This window comes from Dermacentor variabilis, chromosome 9, assembly GCF_050947875.1.
Source record: "Dermacentor variabilis isolate Ectoservices chromosome 9, ASM5094787v1, whole genome shotgun sequence".
NCBI lineage: Eukaryota > Metazoa > Arthropoda > Arachnida > Ixodida > Ixodidae > Dermacentor > Dermacentor variabilis.
Genome location: NC_134576.1, coordinates 54,901,077 through 54,926,311, shown reverse-complemented (window position 1 = coordinate 54,926,311; position 25,235 = coordinate 54,901,077). Strand labels below are relative to the sequence as shown.

The following is a 25,235-nucleotide window of genomic DNA, read 5'->3' as shown; positions in this document are numbered from 1 at the left end:
CATCACAGCCAAGTGAAGAACAGCACTAGGTAGACACACACTACACCAACACACACTTCTATGCCAGCACAAAAACTTCCAAAATACTCAACAAACACTAAACAAACACACACCTCCATGCCTGCCCAAAAACTAACACCAAAACTCTAGTAAATTCACATCAATAAAACCGTCTTTCACGGGGAAAATGTAACAAGCATTTTTTCAAAAACCTCTGTTCTTATCAGCTTAATATCTGATACGGCCCTTATATGGGTCTTACGATATTAATCCTATTTTTGTAAGGCGGCGCTAGGACGGGGCTTGCCCCTCCAGCGCCACGGGTTGTCCTGGTATTGCACTGCAGCCGGGTACAGCCCACACTATAAAGTCTAAAATAAGAACCACTGTTGCTGTGCACTTTTGAGTGCATGTTTCGCATCCCGTGTAGGGAGTGGCTGACCACATTCGTTTTCCCCGCGCAGCCGACGCGTTCATTGGCCCAACCGTACCACGTGACTTTCGGGGGCCATATACCTTCCAAGCGCCGGGCGGGCCGGCTGAGTTAAGCGCAGGCAGCGCAGGTTCCCTACGTTTTCTTTGTGTGTGTGTGTGTGTGTTCCGATTGTCGCGCTGGCGTTTAATAATAATAATATTTGGGATTTTACGTGCCCAAACCACTTTCTGATTATGAGGCACGCCGTAGTGGAGGACTCCGGAAATTTTGACCACCTGGGGTTCTTTAACGTGCGCCTAAATCTAAGCACACGGGTGTTTTCGCATTTCGCCCCCATCGAAATGCGGCCGCCGTGGCCGGGATTCGATCCCGCGACCTCGTGCTCAGCAGCCCAACACCATAGCCACTGAGCAACCACGGCGGGTGCGCTGGCGTTTGACTGCAAGGAAATCATTCCTGGCTGCTGCGCCTTCGGATGCAGCAACCGAACCGAGTCTGGAAAGACATTTTACTCGATTCCGACCGGGAAAAATGACCGAGAGCGTCGTTCTGCGTGGTTACACATAATCGGCCGGGAGAACTTCAAGCCTACAAAAAACAGCCACGTGTGGGAGGTATAAGTAGACCTTGCTCGTGCTTTTCGCACTGTAGAAGATATTTAAGCGAAGCGCACGCGGTGTTATTGATGCTACGAAAATAGGAGTTCATTGCAGGGATCAATCGCGTCTTGCACGCTTGATGCGGGTACACGTGCACGCGTTTGTTGCTCAACACACGCGCTTATTCCGTGCTCGTGGCACGCGAAGGCACACTTGTTGCGCGAGAATTCCGCGCTCTCGCCTAGAGTCACTCGACCCATATGGGACTTGTTTTTCGCAGATCGTGACGATCGCAGTCAATAAAAACATGGTGAATACGAGGCCCATGATACTTCCTTTTTTTCCACTTATCCTTTGCTCATTTATACGTACGCATTTCGAGCTTGAAACCAATGGCCAGGTGATATTCACAACACTTGCTTCAAATTTTGAGTTTGTAAGCCGAGCGCATGCAATGAACTGGAGTCAGCATACATATTATGTTTTATGTTGAAATGCTACGTTGCATACCCAAATAATGTTGTGCTTGATGCATAACAAGAAATACAAAACAAGAGAACACACAGTAGCTTTAGTTTCACTCTGTCACTATTATTGTTACACAAACCTCTCTAAAAGCACAAGAATTTTATACATCGCCTATGTAATTTAGAATAAAAAAAGTACTGTGTCACCAGCGGACGTTCCTGCTTTTGATTTTACACAGGCAGCAAATCTTCGCAGTCTAAGAAAACAGTCATAAATAAATTGAGAAGAGTAGCCGCTCATGAACGGACTAGACAGCCGCGTTCATAAATCGCAATGTAGCCAACTCTCGCTCATTATCAGTGTACAGAAGTACATATACGTTTCTGTAATCACGCAAATGTCTCATATTGGCCTTCCACAAGATTTAGTGCGCAAATTGGTCATCGAAGTTGGTTTTTACGCCTGCTGTGCACATGTTTGTCTTACCATCACGGCCAAACACCGGTGCGCACACGGCAGTCGGAGGGTGTTGGGCGCATACGGCGGACGAAGTCGCCCGGCAGAGTCGAGAACGCGCAGTAGCCGATTACAAACTAAATTAAATGTATCCGATTTAGCTTGTGAAATTATACAATGAACGTACGTGCCTGTGACACTGTCAGGTGTTAGTTTCGTCCTGCTTGGAAACATTCCATAGAACCCGACGGCGGTCCACGATGTTCATGCCCAAAAGCACAAGCTTGCCTCATTGCGGCTCGAAGTGACGAAATTTTTCATTCGTAGCTCACTCCGCGGAAGGGGGAAAAAACGCGTGCATAAGCTCCCCATAGCAGCGCTAAGCTGCTGCCCACAATCGTAGCACAGTTCCGGCAGTAAACACGATCGGCGTGCAAAACAACCACTGGCTGCATTACTTCGCACAAAATAACTGTCTATTTTCGTTCTTAGCAACCATTATCTCCGGGCACAAAGTATTTGTACTTCAGTAAACACTCAACCCGATGTGTCACCGAATGTAAAGCTCTTCCAACACGGCGGCCTTCCAGCGACGCAGTCGGCTAGGAAGGTATATGGCGGAGGCCGCTCAGTGTTGCCAGTCAAATCCCGACCTTTGCGGTACTCTGAAATTTTTTCCAGTGACTCTAACCAAGATGCTCTCGCGTAGCTGCCACCCCCTCCCTCGTTGAGTTAGAGGAAAGACGGCGCACGTCGAGCCATTATGCTTCGTGGTAACCCGCTCGCGCTTTCCCTCGCATTCGGTGTATAACGGCGGGAGGTTCGTGCATTTAATCCTAGTACAGCTTCTCGTGTTTATCACTTGTGTGCCCACACTAACGAGGGACGACTGGTCACAACAAAAAGTCGCAGCGTTGCCTGAAAGGCGAAACATTGTGATAGCAAAGTATGATTCACCTAGGTGAAGCAAGTTTCGTAGTTTTATCCGCCGTATAAATTGCAGTGAACATTCGCTCACTACTGTTAGAATTAAGTTTACATGCATGCTGTCGAGAGCTTACGGGGAAACGCGAACACATCCCCGTAGGTGACCGCGGGCACTCGCTGTCACAACTGCGGTGTGGTGAAGGACGCCAGCAGCAGCGGCGAGTGAATTCACCTTCGTGCTGCGTGTCACTTCAGCGCAAACACGGCACTCGAGAACACAGCACAGCCGAAGCCATCAGCGATTTCGTGTCGGCTAGTCTTTTGCTTCCACCACAGATTAATTTTAACATAGGGCGCGTGCGGCCGCTTTCAGCCTTGCCATGTGCAAACGCGTCCGGAGTAGGAGACGCGAATTAATCAGCCCCCTTGTGCGCTCATCTCTCCGCTCTGCTACTTAGCGCTCGCAAGAACACGGCGTGCAACCTCTTCCCCCTCCCCTCGCGCACTCATGAAGGATAGGATAGGAATAAACTTTATTTGTCCAACGGTTGTTGAAGTTGGTGCCCGGGGCTAGGCTGCCAGGGTTCCATCGCCCGAGGAAAATCTTCCGAGATCCTCGGCAACGGCCCTGGCCCGCTGGACGGCCCACTCCTGGTCTTCGGGTGCCTCGCTGAGGAGGGCGGCTTGCCATCTCTCAGCGAGGCGCCCCGCTTCAGAGGGTTCTGCTGTTGTATTCCCCCTTCCTCTTTGTCCTTGTTCCACGTGGCGTCGGCATTCCCAAAGCACATGGGCCATATCGGCCCGTTCGTGCTCGCACCACGGGCAGCCGGGCGACGGGTGCAGCGCGGGCCACAGGCGGTGCAGGTGGTAGGGGTTGGTGAAAGTGCCCGTCTGCAACTGTCTCAGGTCGACCGCCTGGGACCTGTCTAGGCGCACGCGGGGTTGTGGATATTTTCTACGTTCTTGCCTATAGTGACCAAGCACCTCCCGGTACGTTGCCGGAAACTCCTTGACAGCGCAGTCGGCGTCCTCGTGATCCCCAGCTCCGTCCGCCGCGATTTGTGTTGTATTGGTAACAACAGCGGCCGCGCCTGACGGGGTGGCAGCCGCCGTCGCCGTCACTCCTCCGCTGGGGTCTCGCACAACAACGGCAGCGGCTGCCCTCTGGGTGACCGCGTCGCGGCGGGTAAGCCGCCTCGCGACGAGGTGGGCGCGCTCGTTGTGGTTGGGTGGAGTGGCGTTGCGTCTTCGGCCGTTAGCATTGTTGGTGTCATTGTTGTCGTGGCTGTTGTTGTTACTGCCAAGATCCCCGACGTGCGCGGGGAACCACTTGAGGGACTTGTTTGTAATCGTGCCCATGAAGACGCTGCGCATCAAGGCACCACCTTCCGCTCACCCTCGCACACTTTCCCGTGCGTCTATCGCAAGCATACGGCGGGCGGCCGCGATCTTATCGCACGTGGACTCGATAAGGAACCTCACGGCGACGTCGACGACGGCAGAAATTAATTAGCCTCGACTGTCCATATTATTATGATGAAACACTGCATAGCACGCTCCAGCAAGGCAGGCTCCGAATAGAAAACTGTACGCGGTGCATAATATGTCGATACGAATGCGCGATATGCTGCGCCGACACCGCACAAGCCAGGTGAAATCCCCGGTGAATTTGCTGCTAGCTCTGACGACCCTGCTCCGCTTCGGAGGCCGTTCTCATTAGTGCGGGGCACGGAATTTGAGGAGGTGCAACCTTCTTCGCAAACAACCGCATGTAATTCAACCTTCTGCGCCCATGGCGGACTTTATTTATTGGCTCGGTATTCCATCGCGCGTTGCAAGTAAGGTTAGGGTATATTGAAATCGCGCTTGTAAATTGAACACACTCCGTCATGTTGAGGTTTAGCTTACATGGTGATCTGTGGACAAGAAGTTACATCAAGTTGTACTTCTTTATATAGAGAGTTTCGTTATATCGGAGTAAACTATATCGGGGTTTAAGATACATGATCGCGTTGGGTCAAAACTAAGGCGCCAAGAGCTTTTATTTACTGAAGCCGCATTGTGTTAACATGGTATTTCATTTTTTTCATTATTTTCGCTATGACCATAGGGACATTTGGCGTTGCTGAAATCTTTATTAAGAGTCTGAATGGCAAAACAGAAACTTGACAAAGCCACACAGGTCGTGCCTTACATACATAAAATTTTGCACTTTAATCATCTGGCGAGCAGCACAGAATTCACGTGGTACTTCGTGCCCGAAACTAGCCGGCCCATCTTTGCCCTTTATGAGCCATAGCAGCTGATATGTAATACACATTTCAAAAGAACCACACTCACCCATTCGTGACGGCGACTTGCACGGTTGTAGTATATAGCACATTATTATTTGTTTTGAACACATATATACAATTAACAGGAAAGGGAAAGCGAAATAAAGGACATGTCACTATCCTCTGGAAAGCACACATCACTAAACAGAATGGTGCGTAAATGACCATTTCAGACACACCATTTGAATACATTTACGCCATTATTGTGCCTCCACTTTTTTCTTGTCTGTATATCATTATCGTGTCATGTCTTCAATGCATGTGCGTAGTCATCATCGTGGGTTGCGCCTGGGTCTTTTTCGAGTCTCTTGATTGGGTTCTAGAAAGGTTGGTATAACGGCTGTCTCATCATATTGCAAGTGACTAAATAAATAAATAAATAAATAAATAAATAAATAAATAAATTACTCATACATTTGGTTGTGTACGTGGGCTCTTGTGGTTATAAGGGCATTGTTTTCAGGCGGAGATACTTGGCGAAAGGTGGAGTGAGCATGCCTCTTCATTACAGGGGGGCCTGAGTCACCATTTTGTTTCTATTGAATGCGAAATAGATGTGACTCTTTAAAGCAATCAGAACCAGCACATAGTCAACTTTATTCCATCTTTTGCAACCAGTGATATGTATCTATGAGGTCGTTCTGAAACATACAGTTGACAGTAGTGCCTGTCCGTTTATATTGTGATGTGTATGAACTATATACTACAGCAACATGCCCCAAAAAGCACCATTCTAAGTAATTTTAGGCCTTGCAAGACTTACTTCGCATCCCATTGCAGCATCAACTCCTCAGGTCTACAGCAAAAGACAAAGAGAATAGCCTTGCAAATGGCTTGAGCTGTGTAGGAATCTCAGCTGATCAGCCATAGAAGCGCACACAGTCATATGTGTACTCGACCAGCATATATATTGTACTGAAATCGAACAATGGCCAGTGGCGGGGTTATGTGACTCGTGCAATATCCTAGGTATTTATAAAACCGCATCATCGGCCTATGAATATTTTGCCATGTAGGTTACATTTGGACAAGTTAAAACTGCCGTTCGAATCACATATCGCGAAACAGGAAGATGTCATTTTCCTATTGCTCCAAATGCTCTGCTCAATAAACCATGCACTACCCAGTGAACCAAGTCGGCGGTAAATTGATTAGAGACCCTAGCTAGAGACCAAAAAGTGAGTGAAGTAGCTGAAGAATCCTGTTCGGGTTAAAATGTTCATTGAGAAGTTGTAGAGCCTATTGAGAAAATAAAAAAAATCAATTTTCGCCTGAATGCCGAAGCGCTTGCAGTAAAGGCAGGGTTCTTCATACTTTACCCTGGTCACAGCATGGTTAACGCTGTGCTTGAGCTTTCAGGATTCTCTCCTAACAATGCGCGGGTGCGCCAATATTTCTGTGGCCCTCAAAGCGGTACTGACATGGTATTTCTGACTATTCATTTTTTCTAAATGACGATACTATACCTAAACCCCTAGAAAAAATTGTAACAAGGCTACCATGAATAATTTAACATAACACTTTCTCAACAGCCATTTTCGGCTTCGTTTGCCATGAAGATACTGTGTCACTACGCTATTACATGGGCCCTCACAACAATGAGTAGCAGTACAGGAGGCAACCAAGTGAGAAGTGAGTGTCGGAATGACCTGCTCTTACATACTGTGTCGTGACATCCCGGTACAGCATCCTCCTGGAAGCGAAACTGAGACCCTTTGTAGCGACGCCGTCATATTAAGTTACTGAAGGCGCTCTGATGTATCTCACTACATTTTCTAAGGTTTGGAGGTCTAGAACTTTCATTTACCCCAAAATATGAATGAACGAAAAAAAACATGCCAGTACCTTTTTTAAAAGCTTCGAGTGAAGGGCCTGTAACGCCATCGCACAGGCGCCACTGGGCTGTCTGTAAAAAACGACGCCAGTAAAATCACATCGTTTTAAATTTATGAGCATTAATGATTTTTGCGCTTTTGAATAGATTTACAATAAAGTACATGCTTTGTGAAATATTTTGTGACTGACTTCTTCTTGCAGCCTGCAAGTTATAAATTTATGAGAAATAGTTCATTCAAGAACATAGCCTCAGTAACTTTGGCCGTTGGCCACCTAGCGGACACTTTCGAAACCAGGCTAGGGAGCAGTAGCAGACGACAACCCTTTGCCACACGGATGGCTGAAGCTCGCGGCTAAGATTTCTCCTCTCCGGTGACAGTTGCAGGAAAGGCGCGGGCATCTCTGAAAACTGACATATACACAATGTTAACGGAGTTTAGGACAACCCAGTCTGCACACGTGTCAGGCGCGTCTAGCAGACGAACGTAACAAAGGCCTGTTACCGAGATGAGCTCGGGTTAAGTAGCCGTTTCGTTGTGTTGACTAATGCGATGTCTCCATAGTATTCTTTTATTTAGCAATTCTACCCTTGCCGCATTACTGTTTCTGTACCTCAATAAGAAGCATACGTCGTTGAGGCAGACATACCTGAAATGATTCCGCACGTCAGGAGGCCGGTACACTCACAGCAGCAACTTACAGCAGTTCTCGCCCTGAGCTTCCTCTTTCGAAGATGTCCTCGTGCGAAAAGAACCAAGGTGTTGAAAATAAACTTGCCTCTTCTCATTCTGATAAAACCGCGATTTAACTCGGTATAAACCAGGTGACGTGATGATGATGATGTGTGGAGTTTTATGGCGCAAGGGCCAGGTGTGGCCAAAGAGCGCCATGTCTGTAGTAATGAGTTTGCGGTGTAATTATGATTGCTATGAAGTTGGTGTGAGGTGGCTGTAAAGAGGCCTTAAAATATACGCTCTAAAGTGCGTAAAATCTGTATGATAAAATTATGGCGATGGCGGATGGCTTGTACTATGAAAATTTAGATGCATATAAAAAGAATGATACGATAGGTAAAATATATCACGATTATAAGAAATGCCAGAGCACTACTGCCTCCTTAGAGCCCTTGAAACACAGGGGTCTGGAGGCATGTGCTATACCGTACAACTATTCCAGCGGCATCCTCTAAAGAGAGGAAGCGCTAGGAATGCATGGGGCTAATAACATGTAGAACCACATCTCTGAGAAAACCTAGGACTGTGTCTGTGTTAAAAAGCGGTTCTGGGCCGAGGAACATTACTGGATGAAGAGGGATGTGCTGTCTGTAAGCTAAGGAAAAATGTTTCATTCTTTCAGATTCGGCTTCCCGACACTCCAGAAGGACGTGGAGCATGGTCAGCCTCTCCCCGCATCTACCACAGGTTGGAGGTTCACTTCCAGTAAGCAGATAATTATGGGTGCCAAACGTGTGTCCTATTCTGAGACGACAGAATAGGACATCTGTTCGGCGCGATTTTGTAGTAGAGGGCCAGAATCCTAACTGTGGTTTTATCAGGTGGAGCTTATTATTCGTTTCCGCGTCCCACATGCGTTGCCAGTGTTCCCGCAATCTCCTTCGCAAGAAAGGCCTCAGATCTGTGACAGGCACCGCAGCGGTAGGCTTAACAGTTTGCGATGCGATTGACGTGGCCATCTCGTCCGCCAGAACGTTACCCTCAATGCTCCTGTGGCCAGGCACCCAGCATATAATGATACGCTGATTAGACATGTACGCTTTACACAAGACGGTGTAGAGTTCACTAAGTACAGGATTTTTGTGTGTGTAGACTGACATCAAGGCCTTCACGACGCTTAGGGAGTCTGTATAGATCGCTGCTTTTGGATGTTTTGATTTTCTTATATGCTTCACAGCAGAGAGTAATGCGTAGGCCTCAGCCGTAAATATGCTTGTTTCCGGATGCAGTACGTCGGATTCCGAGAAGGATGGGCCGACGGCTGCATAGGATACCCCGGCATTTGACTTCGAAGCGTCTGTGTAGAACTCTGCACAGGAATGCTTGTGCTGGAGTTCTAGGAAATGCATTCTGATTTCGGCCTCAGGAGCGTGCTTTGTAACTTTTATAAAGGATATATCAAATTGTATCACCTTCCACTCCCAAGGAGGTAAGAGCTTGATTGTGTGCATTAAGCGATGCTCGAGGAGTGGGACATGCATTTCATTGCTAAGCTCCTTCACACGCAGGGAAAAAGGCTGCCTTATAGAGGGACGGTTGCTGAAAAGTGTAGCGCACGTCATATCGGTAACGGTATCAAAACATGGGTGTTCAGGATTAGAGCGTACTTTAAGGAAATATGCAAAGCTGTTGTATGATCTCTGTAGGTGGAGAGACCATTCATTCGATTCGGCATATAAGCTTTCAATTGGGCTTGTTCTGAAAGCGCCCGTGGCTAAACGGATGCCTAGATGGTGAACCGGGTCTAGCATCTTTAGTGCGCTTGGGGCGGCAGAGTTATATACCACGGCACCATAATCTAATCGTGACCGGATGAGGCTCTTATACAGATTCATTAGGCACTTCCTGTCACTACCCCACGTAGTCTGGGATAGAAGTTTCATTAGGTTCATTGTTTTCAGACACTTTGAGTTGTTTAATGTGTGGGACGAAAGTGAGTCTATTGTCGAGTATAATACCTAGAAATTTGTGCTCTTTGTTTACAGGAATCTGTTGTCCACATATTTGTAAGCAAGGATCCGGAACTAGGCCTCTCTTCCTTGTAAACAGGACACAAGAACTTTTTTGAGGATTGATTTTAAAACCATTTTTCTCTGCCCACCCTGACACCTTGTTCAAACCATGCTGTACCTGTCTCTCGCATACTGCGAGGTTACAGGATTTGAAGCCTATTTGAATGTCGTCCACATAGACGGAATACAAAATGGCTGGTGGTAAGGACGCACGAAGCGTTGTCATTTTAACAATAAAAAGTGTGCAACTGAGCACGCCTCCCTGGGGTACACCAGTTTCTTGTGTAAAAGGACGTGACAGCACATTGCCGACTTTCACCCGGAAGGTACGACTGGACAAGTAGCTTTTTATTACGTTTAGCATATTACCATGAATGCCCATTTCCGACAAATCTCTCAAGATTCCGTAGCGCCAGGTCGTATCGTACGCCTTCTCCATATCGAGGAATATCGATAAGAGGAACTGTTTGTGTACAAGCGCGTCACGAATATGTCCTTCAATACGTACAAGATGGTCGGTTGTGCAGCGCCCTTCTCGGAAGCCACACTGAAAGGGGTCAAGCATTTTGTTTTGTTCAAGGAAATGGATGAGTCGCCGATTTATCATTTTTTCAAATACCTTACACATGCAGCTTGTGAGGGCTATCGGGCGGTAACTTGCCACTGAAGAAGGGTGTTTCCCTTCTTTCAAAACAGGGACCACAATGGCTTCTTTCCATGCCGTTGGAAGGTACCCTGCGTCCCAGATAGTGTTGAAAAGTGTAAGTAGTGTTACTTGCGTGTCATTGTGTAAGTTTTTGAGCATTTCATACATGATTCTATCGGATCCCAGTGCAGAGCTCTTGCATGCGCTCAAGGCATATTTCAACTCGGCAGCACTAAAAGGGCAATTGTACGGTTCATTCTGTCGGCATTTATTGACGAGTGGTTTGCATTCTTCCATTTGTTTATATTTTAGGAAGGATTGCGAATAATGTTTTGAGCTTGATACACTCTCAAAGTGCTCCCCAAGTGAGTCGGCCTGATCTTTCAGTGTATCGCCCTGCGTATTTACTAGAGGGAGTGAATAAGTTTCTCGTCCTTTTATCCTGTTAACCCTGTTCCAGACTTTCCCCTCCTCAGTATAAGAGTTGATACCCGATAAAAACTTCTGCCAGCTCTCTCTTCTGGCCTGTCGGCGCGTTCTCCTTCCTTCAGATTTTGCTTTCTTAAAGTTAATAAGATTCTCCGCAGTGGGAGAGGCGCGTAGCAACCCCCACGCTTTGTTTTGTTTCTTACGGGCGGTCCTACACTCGTCGTTCCACCACGGGACGCGCCGTTTGCATGCGAAACCACTTACTTCAGATATGCATTTTGATGCGGCATCTATAATGAAGGCTGTAAAATATTGAACGGCAGCATCAATTTCTAAAGAGGCCATGTCATTCCATGAGATCCTGGTGAGAGTTCTGAATTTCTCCCAGTCGGCTGTATCTATTTTCCACCTGGGAGCCTGTGGTAGACATTCGTTTTCTTTATATGTTCGTAGTAGTATAGGGAAGTGGTCGCTTCCGTAAGGATTGTCGTTTACTTCCCATTCAAGTTCAGACAGTAGTGACGGGGAGACTAGGCTAAGATCAATTGAAGAAAATGTTCTGTTTGCAAGAGAATAGTATGTCGCTTCCTCCTTATTCAGAAGACAAGCACCAGAAGAGAAAAGGAACTGTTCAACGAGACGACCTCGCGCGTCTGTACGAGAGTCGCCCCACAGGGAACTGTGCGCATTGAAATCGCCGAGAACAACATAAGGTTCTGGCAATTGATCTATATAGGATTGAAATTCTTGTTTCGTTAATTTGTGATGTGGGGGTATGTAAAGAGAGCTAATGGTGATGAGTTTGTTTAGTAGGACAACTCGAACCGCCACTGCTTCAAGGGGCGTTTGTAGCTGTAAAGGTTGACACGCAATACTTCTATGAGTGAGATGGCAACACCACCCGATGATGCGACGGCATCATCGCGGTCTTTGCGAAACGTAACATACGTGCGGAGAAAGTTTGTGTGTTTAGATTTTAAGTGTGTTTCCTGTAAACACAGCACTTTTGGATTATGTTTGTGGATGAGTTCTTGCAAATCATCAAGGTTTCTAAGGAGACCTCTGATGTTCCATTGAATGATTTGTGTATCCATGTTTAAGGTAAATTGGTGCTGTGTTTACGGAAACGAAAGTGATGCCTTAGTTTACAGAGCCCTTTCGAGGCCCTGTAATAGGTGTTTTGTTCTTTTTGAAGCGTTCGAGCGATTCTCGACGCTCCTTAGGCGTTTGGTGCGCCTTGGGGACAGGTGTAGTGTCCATTGCCTCGTGTGAGGCGCCGGACAAGCGCTCTTGCGAGCGAGAGGTTTTCAGAGGGAGTCCCGCATTGGAGGGCAAGACCCCTGCGCCCACCAGCCCGGAGGTCGATGGGGCTCCCTGAGGGATTTGGCTGCGCTGGCCGTTGCCAGCGCTGGAAGGGGCCTCGGAGGTTGGGGCAGCGTTGGCTGCACCCACCTTCGGGGTGGATGGTCCCTTCTCTTCGGTTGACGGAGCAGCGCTAGCTGCAACCGCCGCGGGGGCAGATGGCGTAACTGCCAACTCACTGCCTGTGGGTCGGACAGCCGCCGGAGGCCGTTGTTACGCTGCCCCCTTACGCGCCACATCGGCAAAGCTGCTCTTAGACAGGTATGACACCCGCCTACGTGCCTCCTTGAAAGATATATTTTCTTTGACTTTGATTGTCACAATCTCTTTTTCTCTTTTCCAGGACGGGCAGGCGCGCGAGTATGCGGCGTGCTCGCCATCACAGTTGACACAATGTGGAGTCTTCTGGCATGTTTCGGAGGAATGTTCAATGTCACTACACTTGGCACATGTCAGCCGGCCTCGACAGTTCTGTGAACTGTGGCCGAACCTTTGGCACTTAAAGCATCTGAGAGGATTGGGCACGTATGGCCTAACACGAAGTTTGATATAACCGGCCTCGATGGACTCGGGCAGGACACTTGAACCGAAAGTGAGTATCAGGTGTTTCGTATTGATCTCTTTACCGTCTCGCCTGATCTTAATTCGCTTAACATTTATGACATTCTGTTCACTGAAGCCCTCCAAGAGTTCAGCTTCAGTGAGCTCTAGCATGTCATCATCCGAGACAACGCCGCGGGTGGTGTTCATGGTACGGTGCGGGGTTACTGTTACTTGGGTCTCCCCAAATGACACAAGTTTCGGCAGCTTCTCATACTGCTTCTGATTTTGGAGCTCCAAAAGGAGATCACCACTTGACATTCTCGACACCTTATATCCTGTACCGAAAACGTCGGTCAAGGACTTGGAAACAAGGAATGGTGAAATGGATCGCACTAGTTTGTCTGGCTTTTCTGAGTGAATCACGTGGAATCGAGGAAAGTTCTGGACTTGTCGTCCGAAAAATTGAAACAGATCTTCGGTGCGCCCTCGTTTCTGAGGGCGATCAGGAAGTTTGGGGAAGGAATTTTCCATGAAAATGTATAAAAATTCGGCAACAGCGCCGACCGCCCACCACGGAGCCCAACGAGGGGACGCGGCAGAGCTTGCATGCAAGTCTGCACGACGCCAGTCGCACGCCGCCACTATAACCAAATATGGTGTACCCAAGGTTCGGTAGCCACACAGGGTTAACCTTTGCCGCCAAGGAGAAAGGAAGTAAACAGAAGAGAGAAGGAGACAGGAAAGGTGGAAAGTAAGGGAAAGACGAAGGTTGCAGGGAGAGAGAGACAGGAAAAGGCGACTGCCAATTTCCTCCAGGTGGGTCAGTCTGGAGGTGCCGTCTATGTGAAGCTGAGGCCGAAGAGGTGTGTTGCCTCCGCCGGGGGGCCTTAATGGTCCAAAACACCCAGCATCGGCTCAACCCCCAGGATCCCCTTTTCCCCAGACACGGCTAAGCCGCGCACGGCTACACGCGGGAGGGTCCAACCCTCGTGTGCTCGGGTCCGTGGTGTCGCAACACACCAAACGCCTGCTGACGCAGACTCCCCTGCGGGGGAGGTGACGTGAAAAACCCGTAGCTAAATAAATGAAGAGCAGTTGTTCGTAAATGAACTAGAAATAGTTCAATATTCGCGAATATACACACAAAATAGACATACAGACGTGAATTGCATGAAAGCCGGCGCGGCAACCAAACGGGACGCATAAAGCCAACAAAGTCAGTGCTTGCCAGCCGCAGCAGCTTTAGTGCACAGCGCAATGGACACAGAAATTGAGTGGCGCCATTTTCAAAGCACGGTGGCGCGACCTGCTGCTCCAACGACTCCGAGCTGCCAAGCGAGGCGACCGCAGGTAGACGCAGTGCTTGCGCTGTCTGCACTTTAACATTTCTTTCATGTTGTCACGAAGGACGGGATGGTGAAATTTAGCCAGCGAATTTAGTTAGTCAACTTCAGCTTCTCGGAAAGGTTGTGCTGCAAATCGGAATGGCTGTGGCAAGCGCAACGTCCGCAGGTGGAGCGGATCGTCCGGGTGGTCCGTGGTACCTTTGCGTGCAGAGACATTGGTTCTGCGGCTATTCCAATTTGACTTGTACGCCTGACAATACGTCATGCACTAGTAGAAGCCTCGCAGTACGCGATATACTTTATCTCCGCGTTGTACTGCCTGTAAAAATCTCGCGGATCGCACCTTGAAAGCTGGCGGCATGTCGCAAGTTCGAGTTAGCGTATACCGTACGTGCCCGGATGCCTAGATGTGTCCGTTTTTTTGTCTCGGGAGGGCGGAAGAATGAATTAACATTAGTTCAGCCGTGTCGTATCTACTGTGCAGTGCATACATACTTTTTAAAGAAACATCGCCGCCCTTGCCCTCTAGCCTGTAGTTGAGGTAAGCAACACAAACCAGCTTTCACACACAAAGGTTTCGAATAGTTGCTGAAAGGTATTGCGAAATTTCGTGGCCACTAACGCCAGTGCACGGAATTCAATCTGTTACGCCCATGAGTTCGATTGTTATGAGCGTCAAACATTTTTAGCGGTGTGAACAATTTCGCGTCATTGACTTATCAATCAGGTGCGGAGTTCTATGGCGAGAGCAGCTGTACGAAACCCACCTCAGGCATTTGTGTAATCGAGGCCCGTAGACAGACACATACACATAGAGAGACACGCACAGATACACACATACAGAGACAAAAAGACATGCACGGACAGACCCACACAGACAAACACGTACATGGAAACAGACAGATACCGACGCACGCACGCACGCACATACACTTGATCTCACTTTACATAAAGAAATGCAATGTTCCCTTGACGAAAGTTGACAAAAGAAGAATTAAAAATAAAGATATCTCGCTAATGGAACACACAAACTTCCAGTACACAGCAAAAGTTGGCTGCAGCCTTTAAGCAATGCGGAAACAACATGTGTGTGCGGCATACTTCGCAAAGTATGGAAAGCAAACGTGGCCCAGGCAACGCCACACGTTTGTAGGCTAACTGCCTTCTGTAGCAAAGAGCGAAGAGCACAAAATTTCCAGTAAAAGATACCAGCGTGGGCTCTATTTCCGTTTCAAAAACATGCTGCCGTTGTATCATCCCTGACGGAAAAAAATGTCATTTCTGTGAAGCGAGTATCGCCGTGACGCGATTTCAACGATACAGCGTAGGCCGGCGCCGCTAACCTATGCACGCGGCAAACTCGTGCGAACAGCAAGTTGCGTTTACCTTCTTAGCGTACCCAAGACGAAGCATTGACACTGGATTCTGCTTAGTTGGCCGCTTGTCGATGAAATGGTCCGAGCACACCTGCATAATCTCATACTGGAGTTACCGGGTGCCAGTGTATTCGGAAGTGTAGCGCGGCAGTGAGCCTGTCGCACCGAGCCGTTCAAAAAAAAAAAAGGAAGAACAACTTACTCGGACATTCAGCCTTGGCCCGTGATTTTTCCTGTGCACCACACTAATCCATCTGTGACTATCCTCGGCGATTTTTTGTGGCTGACAGAAAGCGGTGCAGGTTAAATACGCCACATCGGCACAGCTCTCGACGTACATCGTGTTCGTCGCAAACGGTGCTCTGCAATCTGCTGCGTTTTCGCTGGTTATTTGCACATCCATATATGACGCAGTGACGCGCCGATGATGTTCTGTACTTGGATGTCGCGGGCACAGACATATTTACACATTGAACACCCCGTAACACACACACGCACGCTACATGCACGCGAACGCATCTTGGCAGCTCAGGGAAGACGGCAGCTGTCCGCCGGGTTCCGGGGTATGCGCGATGCCCTCCCGGTTCGAGACTATCGTGTTCTGGTATATCACGGAGGAAGGAAACTATTGAGAGGCCCTGACGTCACTCTGCGAAGCTAAAGTGAAGCCGGAAGTTGGCGTTGCTCATGGCGCTGCTCCGCCTATCGGGCCAGCTCTCCGCTCTTGTTTACATTTCTCGCGAAACCACACCGCGCTGCGCGAAACCGTGCTGCGCGGACCCGCGCGCTCCGCAGCAACACTGAGCAATCGTTAGCACGTTAGCATGATTCCGCGAAAAAGGGCAAACTTTCCCGCGGATATTCCTTCGTCCGTAGCCATTGCCGTGGCGCGGTACATTGCGTACAGCGTTTCATGCGTGTTCATTTCACGAATTTTAGTTCCTCCTGTCCCACCTGGCCACAGCAACGTCCGGGAGAGCACGGTCCAGATAACGCGGCGCAGCAAAACACGGAGACCAACGCAAACCTGCCCGCACGGCGCCTTTGCCACGGTACGAAACCTACGGAGCAACACGTGTGAGCGCACAGAACCAAAACAAAGCCGCCATTGTGGCCCGAAAGGTGTTGCCGCTACGGCAAAGAAATAAAAAATCAGCAAGAAAGAGGAAAACCTACTACGTCATTTCCTCCACACTTTTCTCCTAGCGCGCGGAGGGGGTAGGGCCTCTCCTCAGTTTCCTTCCTCCATGTCTGGTATATAGCGTGTAAGCACTTCACGTCATCATCCGCGAAGAGCGCTGGAATCATCCACGGTTTGCACCATATTGCCGGCCGCTACTTTGAGCGTTCGCGTGTTTTGTGTGTGTGTCACATTGTGTTGAAGCGGACGTACCGTCCTTTGCCCTCGTGTGGCATTTAAGGCGAAGCTGTGTGTAGCTGCCCGCCGGCGGTGGTCGATGTCCGTCCGTCTACGCGTCGCGTCGACACGAAAATAATTCCGGCTCCAGTTTCTCGCGAATGCTCTGTGGCTCTCAATATAATGTAGGTATCTTGGAAAAAATCATACTGAAGTTGGCCGATGAAATAACGATATCATTACGCTGAGTCTTATTTACTTGTGGTAATTGGGTAGTTCACAGTGAGGTTGTAAAGGTTACATAATTCCCGTCTGATGTGAATAGATGGCCGTTTACGGACAGAGTATGGTCACAGAAAACGGCTCTAACTTGTTTTATCGAAACTGTCCCAAAGCTGAGTTTCATCGACTTTTCATAATCACATAGTTCACAGTGAAGTTGTCAATATTGTGGAATCCCTGTCTGTGGTTCGTCATCGTCATCATCCCTTATGTCGATAACGAAAGACGGGGAGCCTCTTCTGCAGTCCGATGTTGCGGAAGAATTAAACGCTTTTTTTTCTGTTCGGTTTTCACATCAAAAGAACCAGTGCCACCAGATCTGAACTGTTTCAGCTTAAATACTTCAATCAATGACCTCATAGTCACTCGCGAAGGTGTACAAGCCGCTATAGATCGTCTACCAGTTAATTCGGCACCGGGACCGGATGACATCTGCGCAATATTGCTAAAGCTTACAAAACGAGCTGTATCACGTATCTTGGTTGCTATTTTTCAACAGTCTATTGATACAGGATGCGTGCCTGACGCCTGGAGGTGTGCAAGTGAGATTCCCATTTTTAAATCTGATGATCCCTCCTTAGTCTCAAACTACAGGCCCATTTCACTAACAAGCATATGTTGTAAATTACTAGAGCCCATTATATCACCCACCGTCATGAAATTTGTAGCAGATCACACTTTCTTCTCTAGCAATGAGCATGGTTTCCTTCATGGTCGTTCCTGTGACACTCAACTATTCGAATTGGTAACTGACCTCCACGAAGCCGTTCATGGTGGACCAAAAACAGAAGCTGTATTTATTGATTTTGCAAAAGCATTTGACAAAGTTCCGCACATCCGCTTATTAATGAAGCTAACGAATCCTAACATAAACTGTAGGATTATATTTGGGATAGCTAATTTTCTAACCAAACGAAGTCATTCAGTATAGGTGAGCGGCAGCGGCGTAGCCAGGGGGGGGGGGAGACTTATGGGGCTTCAGCCCCCCGCCCCGAAATTTTTTCGTGCTGTCCATGCACCGCCGACCAAAGCAACCCCCGGCGCTGGAAATCATTCTGGATTTTGTCTAGAGCGTCTTTTTCACGCTCGAAAAGCCATTTCACCGCGAAAATTGGGAACTCAGGCTGGATTTCGCGGCAACGTCCGTGCATCGGGATTCACATAACGCAAGTAGCCCCATCCGAGCACAAAGTTTCAAGGATATTTTGATGGCGAACGGGCTCGCCGCGGCATCTCGCGGAGGCCGTGGAATCTAGACTCTATCATGGAATTTACGGAGCGCGTGGATGTCCATTCCGAAACATTATGGGTATGAAGTTCTCATAAACTTTTGATGTGAAAAGTGCATTGACATTTCCAAACGTGTGCTTTCCCAGTTGAAAAGGACAACAGAGGTTGTGTTCAGTACTACAGAAATTTCTGTTGTACAACAGGATTTTTCTATAGTAACTACAGATTGCTGATGGAGCGACAGACTTTTCTGATGTACAACAGACATTTCTTGTTGTGACTACAGAAGTACACTGTGTCGTATGTCTGTTGTTACAAGAGAAAGCTGAAGCTCTACAACAGATTTTTGTAGTACTACAGAAAAATTTGTCATCACTACAGGTACCCTATTGTCCCAACAATATGTTCCCTAAGTAACCCGACAAACTTCTGTAGTGCTACAGAGAGCTGTTGAAATACTACAGAAACCTATTGTGGCAACAGGCCCCAACAGACGTGTTCCTGAAGTAATGCGACCAACTTCTGTTGTACTACAGAAAAATGTTGTACGACAGAAACCTATCATTGCAACAGGCCCCCAAGTGTCATAACAGAAGTGTTCCTGAAGTAATGCGACAAACTTCTGTTGTACTACAGAGAACTGTTGTTCTACAACGGAAACCTATCGTCGCAACATGTACCCAATGATGACAACAGAAGTGCACTGAAATTGTGCGATGCGACAAGCTTCTGTAGTGCCGAGTTAAAAAAGACACAGGAATTCCTGTCGCAACTACAGAAATTCTGTTGTACGACAGAAGTTCCTGACGTTTCTTAATTGAGAGACATTTCTGACGTTACGACAGAAATTCTGATGTTGCGACAGAAGCATTCTGTCGCGAAGGCCAAGAGTTATGAAGTCGCAACAAGAAAGGTTCTGTCGCGACAACAAGAATTCTGCAGTCGGAACAACAGCTTTATATCGTGACAGCGACTCCGACGTTACGACACCAATTCTGATGTCGCAACAGAAACATTCTGTCGCGACGGACAAGAGTTCTGAAGTCGCAACAGAAGCGCTTTCCGTCGCGGCATTTTAAAATTGTATGTCAGTTTCACATCGGTGATGTACATTATACTTTTCTCTTGCGCGTTATTCAATCGTGCCTCTCTGAAGCCGGCAATGCTGATAGCACCGACACCGGTATTAAAGTCGACGTGGTCAATAGTTTTAATTGTACGACGCGGCACCAGCCCCCCTCCCCCCCGCCCCCCCAACGTCCTACCGGCCTCCTCAAAATCGGCCGCTGATCAAAATCATACCATCTGCGGGAATGGCTGCGTATCCGTTTTGTTTTATTTGGTAAAATGTGGCACACAGGCCTGTGGACTTACATGTGCTGTTACACTGACACATTAGTTAGTTTCCCAGGAATATTTCACAAGCGTATGCGAAGCGGAAAAGAAGTTTTGGGTGGTTCCACAAAGTTGCGTGAAAAGCTGAGCAAAGTTTCGTTCGTTCTCCGTCCTCGCTTCACCGCTGGAACTTGAAGCTTCTCGGACGATGATCGGCAGTTGTTGATGAAACGCAGACAGGAAGCGATGCAGATCAGATGTACAAGAAATATTTATACGTAAACTTTTCTATATACATGGCAGGTAAAACAAATACATTACAAACTTGAACAACTGAGAAACAAAGTCTCACTCTCCGACTGTCTCAATGACTGTTAGAGACGAGACTCGTTTTAACGTACATAGTACGGAGGCTCACTGATCTATCAGCAATCCTGATTTCAGCCAAGTCTGAGGGACAGCATGTCGTCCCGATTTTTATAGCCCAAATATACAAAGAAAAAAAAGGCGGTAGGGCCGTTGGCCCGTCCCACAGGTTCAGTTGCCAATCAGGGTCAACCGTTTGTTAAGCCACAACCCACAGGGATGGGCTTACTCTTAAAAATAAACATATTGGAAAACAAAGCTCTTTTCCTTCTTCGCCAAAACTCCGTTGCCCTCTCATTTCTTCGTAGTTAGTGACGGGCTCAGCAAAACACGCCAGGCCCGAACAAGTTATCGCTAGACCGTTTCAAATCCCAACGGCGTCTAGGCCGCAAATGTCTCGGAAGCAGGGGCATCGATACCACGTAGTGAGGCCGTACTCAAAGTTTGTCCGCGTGGGAGACTGATGGCCCTCCTTGTCCTTCAAACTTATTGTCTACAAGACAAAGTTCTCCGAGTGCGTGTTTCCAAGACGCCGTCGTCCGGATGCACTCTTTACGTGTGCACCGCATTCCTACAGCGTGCACTGTAAGCTGGCCTTCGACACCACACCGGCAGCCGCACCCAACAACAAGGCTGGCGATTGCGTTCCGGACGCGTAGCAGATTAGGTCCATGCTCACTGCATGCGGAACGGGGTCAGAGTTGCTAAGCCCTTCTTAACCTCGGCGGCGCCTCCAATTAGTCACGCACTCGGGAGCCACACTCACAATACCTTGTACAGCGGTCCCTTTCAAGGCTGGTCTGTGTGGACTCGTGTGACCGTCGGCGGACTGCCAACACCGTGCGCACAATGCCGACTTCCCGGAATCGGCACTCGCCCACCTGGCACCTGCCGCGACGCGTCACCCAACACCGCGCGGTGCCTGTGACCCCACATAACACAGCAACTGTCGCCCGGCTGACACGGGGGCAAGTGAACCCCCTCTCTATGCACAAAGCACGTGGCCGATTCGTGACACTTAAGAACCCGAACAATCAGAGCGACCTTACACGTCCCTCCTAAAGAGTATACTGGGCTCACAATGTGCCCAGCTATACTACAAGAGCCAAAGGGCGCTGTATCGTAAAATTTAGGCTCTGAAGGTTTCGTCAAAGAAAATTGACATACGCTGCCCAACACGGGTGCTGCGGAGCCCGTAAGCAACAGGAAAATGAACTAAAAGGACCACGAAAAAAAAAACTTTTCTCAAAGCGATAAAAGAAAAGGGCGAAAGCTCAACACATTCATGGCAGTGAGCATGCAAAAGAAACACTCATGTATGTACAGGAACACTCCAACGCACTGCACGGCACAACAGCAGCAAAGTAACATATGCAGGTTATATACATAGTATGTCCACAGTCTTATAACCCTCACACACGTGGACGACGACAACCACCGAAAGTTCCATCAAGGCTGAACTGTCCCACGCACACGTCCTTCGGGTGAACGGGAACATTCACGCCTGTCGTAGCTGGCATGGCTGTTTCTGTCTATCCTTTCTTTTCTGCTCTTTACTCGGTTGGCTCCCATGAACGATTCGAGAGCCTTGACAATGCATCAGCGTTGGCGTTACTTGTTCCTTTCCGGTGACGCACCGTTACATTGTAGCGCTGTAGTGAAAGCGCCCATCTTGCTAACTTGGCCCCCTGCGGGGTGCTGGTTGTCCAATATGACAATGGGTTATGGTCAGAGACAACATTCACCACTGCTCCGAAAAGCCAGTAGTCAAATTTCTTGAGTGCCCAAATAATAGCAAAGGCTTCTCTCTCTATAGTCGACCAGCGCGCCTGTGTCGGGTTAAAGCGATGGCTAGCAAAAGCGATCGGCTTTTCTTTTCCGTCCGCTGACATTTGAGCTAAACAGGCACCGGCCGCCGTCGCCGACGCATCAGTGAATAGCCAGTACGGCTGATGAGGCTCAGGAGTGTTCATGGCGACAGCCTGACAAAGAGCTAATTTCAGACTTTCGAACGCGCACTGCGCTTCTTCCGACGATGGAATTGAATTAGGAACCCCTCGCCCTAAAGCCGTAAGCGGGCTCGCCACGTCGGCGTAGTTTGAGACATAGTCCCGATAATACCCACAAAGCCCCCAAAGACTTCTCAACTCTTTCTTTGTGTGAGGTGGCACAAGACCTTCTATGACAGCTATCTTGGTTGCCCGATCTGTGTCAAAGCGGAGTACTTGGTCCGCGACATTAAATTCTTTAGTCCGTGCCTTCCTAATGTAAACTTCAACATATTTGCTCTGGCACTCGGTGCTTGTCAACTCAGCTACACTCGCGGCTAGTTCTAGTTGCTCCCGCAGCTGCTGCAAATACTTGGCAGGTTTCTCTCTCAGAGTTGAGCGCACCGCGATCTCACCCGTCCAAGTTTGCTGCAATATTGATAGGGGCCCATTTGGGTTTCTACCGTACAATAGCCTGAACGGCTCCACCCCGGTGGTATCATGCGGCACTTCGCGATAAGCCCACAGAACAAATGGGATGAGCTTGTCCCAGTTTCTTCGGTCCCGCTCCATTACATGATACAATATATTTTTGAGGACTCTGTTCCATCTCTCAACCACTCCATTGCTCTCAGGGTGTTCGGCAGTGGAGAACCTAGGTGCACAGCCCAGTTTTTCTAACATTAAATGTGTCAGTAGAGATTTAAAGTTAGTTCCTTGGTCTGAACAGATCGTTTCCGGCACTCCAGTACGACTGAAAATTTCCAGTAAAGCCTCGCATGTGGCCCTCGCTGTCAGGGATCGGAGCGGCACTGCCTCATTGCGTCTTTCTTCTGGTAAGACCAGTTGTCTGACTTTGACTCCCGCTAGGGAATCCCAATGGCACAAAAGTCCGTCTGACACGAACTTGTCAGCTTTGCCGTTTCTCGCATTATTCCAGGCCTTTTTCAGGCTTTCATCGGCAAGCTGAGCAGCTCGAAATTCCTCCCGCTGACTGGGCACCTCATTGACATCTTGTATCAAACTGTTCCCTTGCAATTTAGGGATTTCATCTGTCGTTTCCTCGCAACTTAGACCGCAGTCTGGCTCAGTGTTATAGACCATTTCAACTGATCGGACCCCAACGTAATTGGCTACCCGCAGAATATTTTTCTCTCCAAACTCCTCTTTTTCCTGCGCCTGTAGTAGTTCCCAATCTTCCTTTGACAGCAGGCAGTCAACCCCGTTTGCAAGTTCGTCTGTAACCGCGTACACCAGATCGATCCTCTGCGGTTGTATCACAGCCCCCGGGCGATGCATGCCTACGGGCAGCGTAGCTAGGTTACCTCGAATGGTCTTTCCGAATGCCGACTCGAGCCTTACTGTTCGCGATGGCTCCTGTAAAACGACCGGCAACATACTTTTACGGACGACCGTTATCTCACTACCTGTGTCCAACACAGCTTCCGTTGCTATATCCCCGCATATGATAAGGATAAGGTCCAGCTTTGACCTCCCTGAACTAGCATTTTGAGCTACGACTTGTACTCTAGCGCTTAGCACCCTTTCTTGCTCTGGTGGAGGTTCTTCACTTACAACAGCAACCTTCTGTACCCTTTGTTTTTACACAGTCGGCGCCTTCCCCTGCGGTTCTTTATTTGAAGCTCTTGGGCAGTCTCTGGCTAGGTGTCCCTGTATATGACACACGTGGCATTTTAAATTTGTCCTCTGCAGGCTAGCTAGTTTTGCTTGCTGCGTCAATGAGGTTGTTGCGGCTGGCTTAGTTGCTCGTCCTTTCCCTTTAGCTTGCTCGAAAGTCTCCAGCACTTTCGCCACCTCCACTGGCTTAAACCACTCTTCGCCCTCCCGCAAAAGAACATATTCAAGGGCTTCTGAGCTTAGACTGGCTTTCATACGGTCAGCGACCATAAGCTCCGTCATAGCTTCTTTTGTGTTTGCATGGCGAGATTGAAGGTAATAGGCCAAATAAGTTCTAGCTCGGGACGCGAACTGAGCCCAAGTTTCCTCCATTCGTTTAGATGCCTTTTCAAACCTCCCCAAGTATTCAGCTGGCGTGAGCTTAAGTTCATCTAGTACCGCCTTCTTTACAGTCTCGTAATCCGTACATTCCTCATCATTGAGGCTACGCAACAGATAACGGACCCGCTCAGTCAGCGCAGGCATGATCAAATGTACATGGCTATGTGCTGGTACTTGAAAAGATGCAAACAACTTTTCGACCTCATCAAACCATATCGGAACGTCAGCGTCACACGGCAACCGGTATGCCTTAAGCACTTTAGCACATTGTGCTATTCCATCCGTGATGGCACCGCGCCGATCGCTTCCTTCCGACACCGAAGGCGGCCTGCCCGACTGCTCAAGCTCCACTCTCCGTAGAGCAATGCGCTCGCACTCTAGCTGTAGGCGCACCTTTTCCAGCTCCAGCTCCAGGCGTCTCACCGCCATGGCTTCTGGATCCGTCGTGCTCGGAGCCTGCGCAGCGCCTTGCGCCTCACTATCCATTTCAGTATCCGACGTCTCAGACTCGGTCTCTCCGACGCGTTGCAGCTCCTGCCGTCTCTGGCCCTCTATTTGTTCAGATGCAGTATCAATGTTTATGGTAGCCTCAATCGCATTTGCTGTTCTGCGCGTGAACACCATTAACCTCACTGAACAACAGCCATGCCAACCTCGACAAAACGCAAGGAATCCCGCTCACCCGTTGCTGCTGGGGGCGCCGCCTGACGTCCTCGTCCAGATGAAGTGCAACCCTTGCGGAATTGGCTGGTGGCTCTCTGATGCCTTGCGCCTGGCTCGCTGCTCGTTGTGGGGCTTGCCGATCCTGTCGTGCTGCGCCAGTAAAGTTTCGTTCGTTCTCTGTCCTCGCTTCACCGCTGGAACTTGAAGCTTCTCGGACGATGATCGGCAGTTGTTGATGAAACGCAGACAGGAAGCGATGCAGATCAGATGTACAAGAAATATTTATACGTAAACTTTTCTATATACATGGCAGGTAAAACAAATACATTACAAACTTGAACAACTGAGAAACAAAGTCTCACTCTCCGACTGTCTCAATGACTGTTAGAGACGAGACTCGTTTTAACGTACATAGTACGGAGGCTCACTGATCTATCAGCAATCCTGATTTCAGCCAAGTCTGAGGGACAGCATGTCGTCCCGATTTTTATA

At 48.6% G+C, this 25,235-nt stretch overlaps 1 protein-coding gene and 1 pseudogene across 1 annotated transcript; one reads left to right on the top strand and one right to left on the bottom strand.

Moving 5' to 3' along the window:
* The first annotated feature begins 198 nt into the window (after positions 1–198).
* Positions 199–366, top strand: LOC142558675 (U2 spliceosomal RNA; annotated as a pseudogene).
* Positions 367–6,009: 5,643 nt separating this feature from the next.
* On the bottom strand, positions 6,010–24,606 carry LOC142558356 (uncharacterized). Its single transcript, XM_075670499.1, has 3 exons — positions 23,668–24,606; positions 23,199–23,631; positions 6,010–6,015 (listed from the first exon to the last, which is right to left on the bottom strand). The coding sequence occupies exons 1-3, from the start codon at positions 24,564–24,566 to the stop codon at positions 6,010–6,012; spliced, it is 1,338 nt and encodes a 445-aa protein (XP_075526614.1). The 5' UTR covers positions 24,567–24,606.
* Positions 24,607–25,235: the final 629 nt, after the last annotated feature.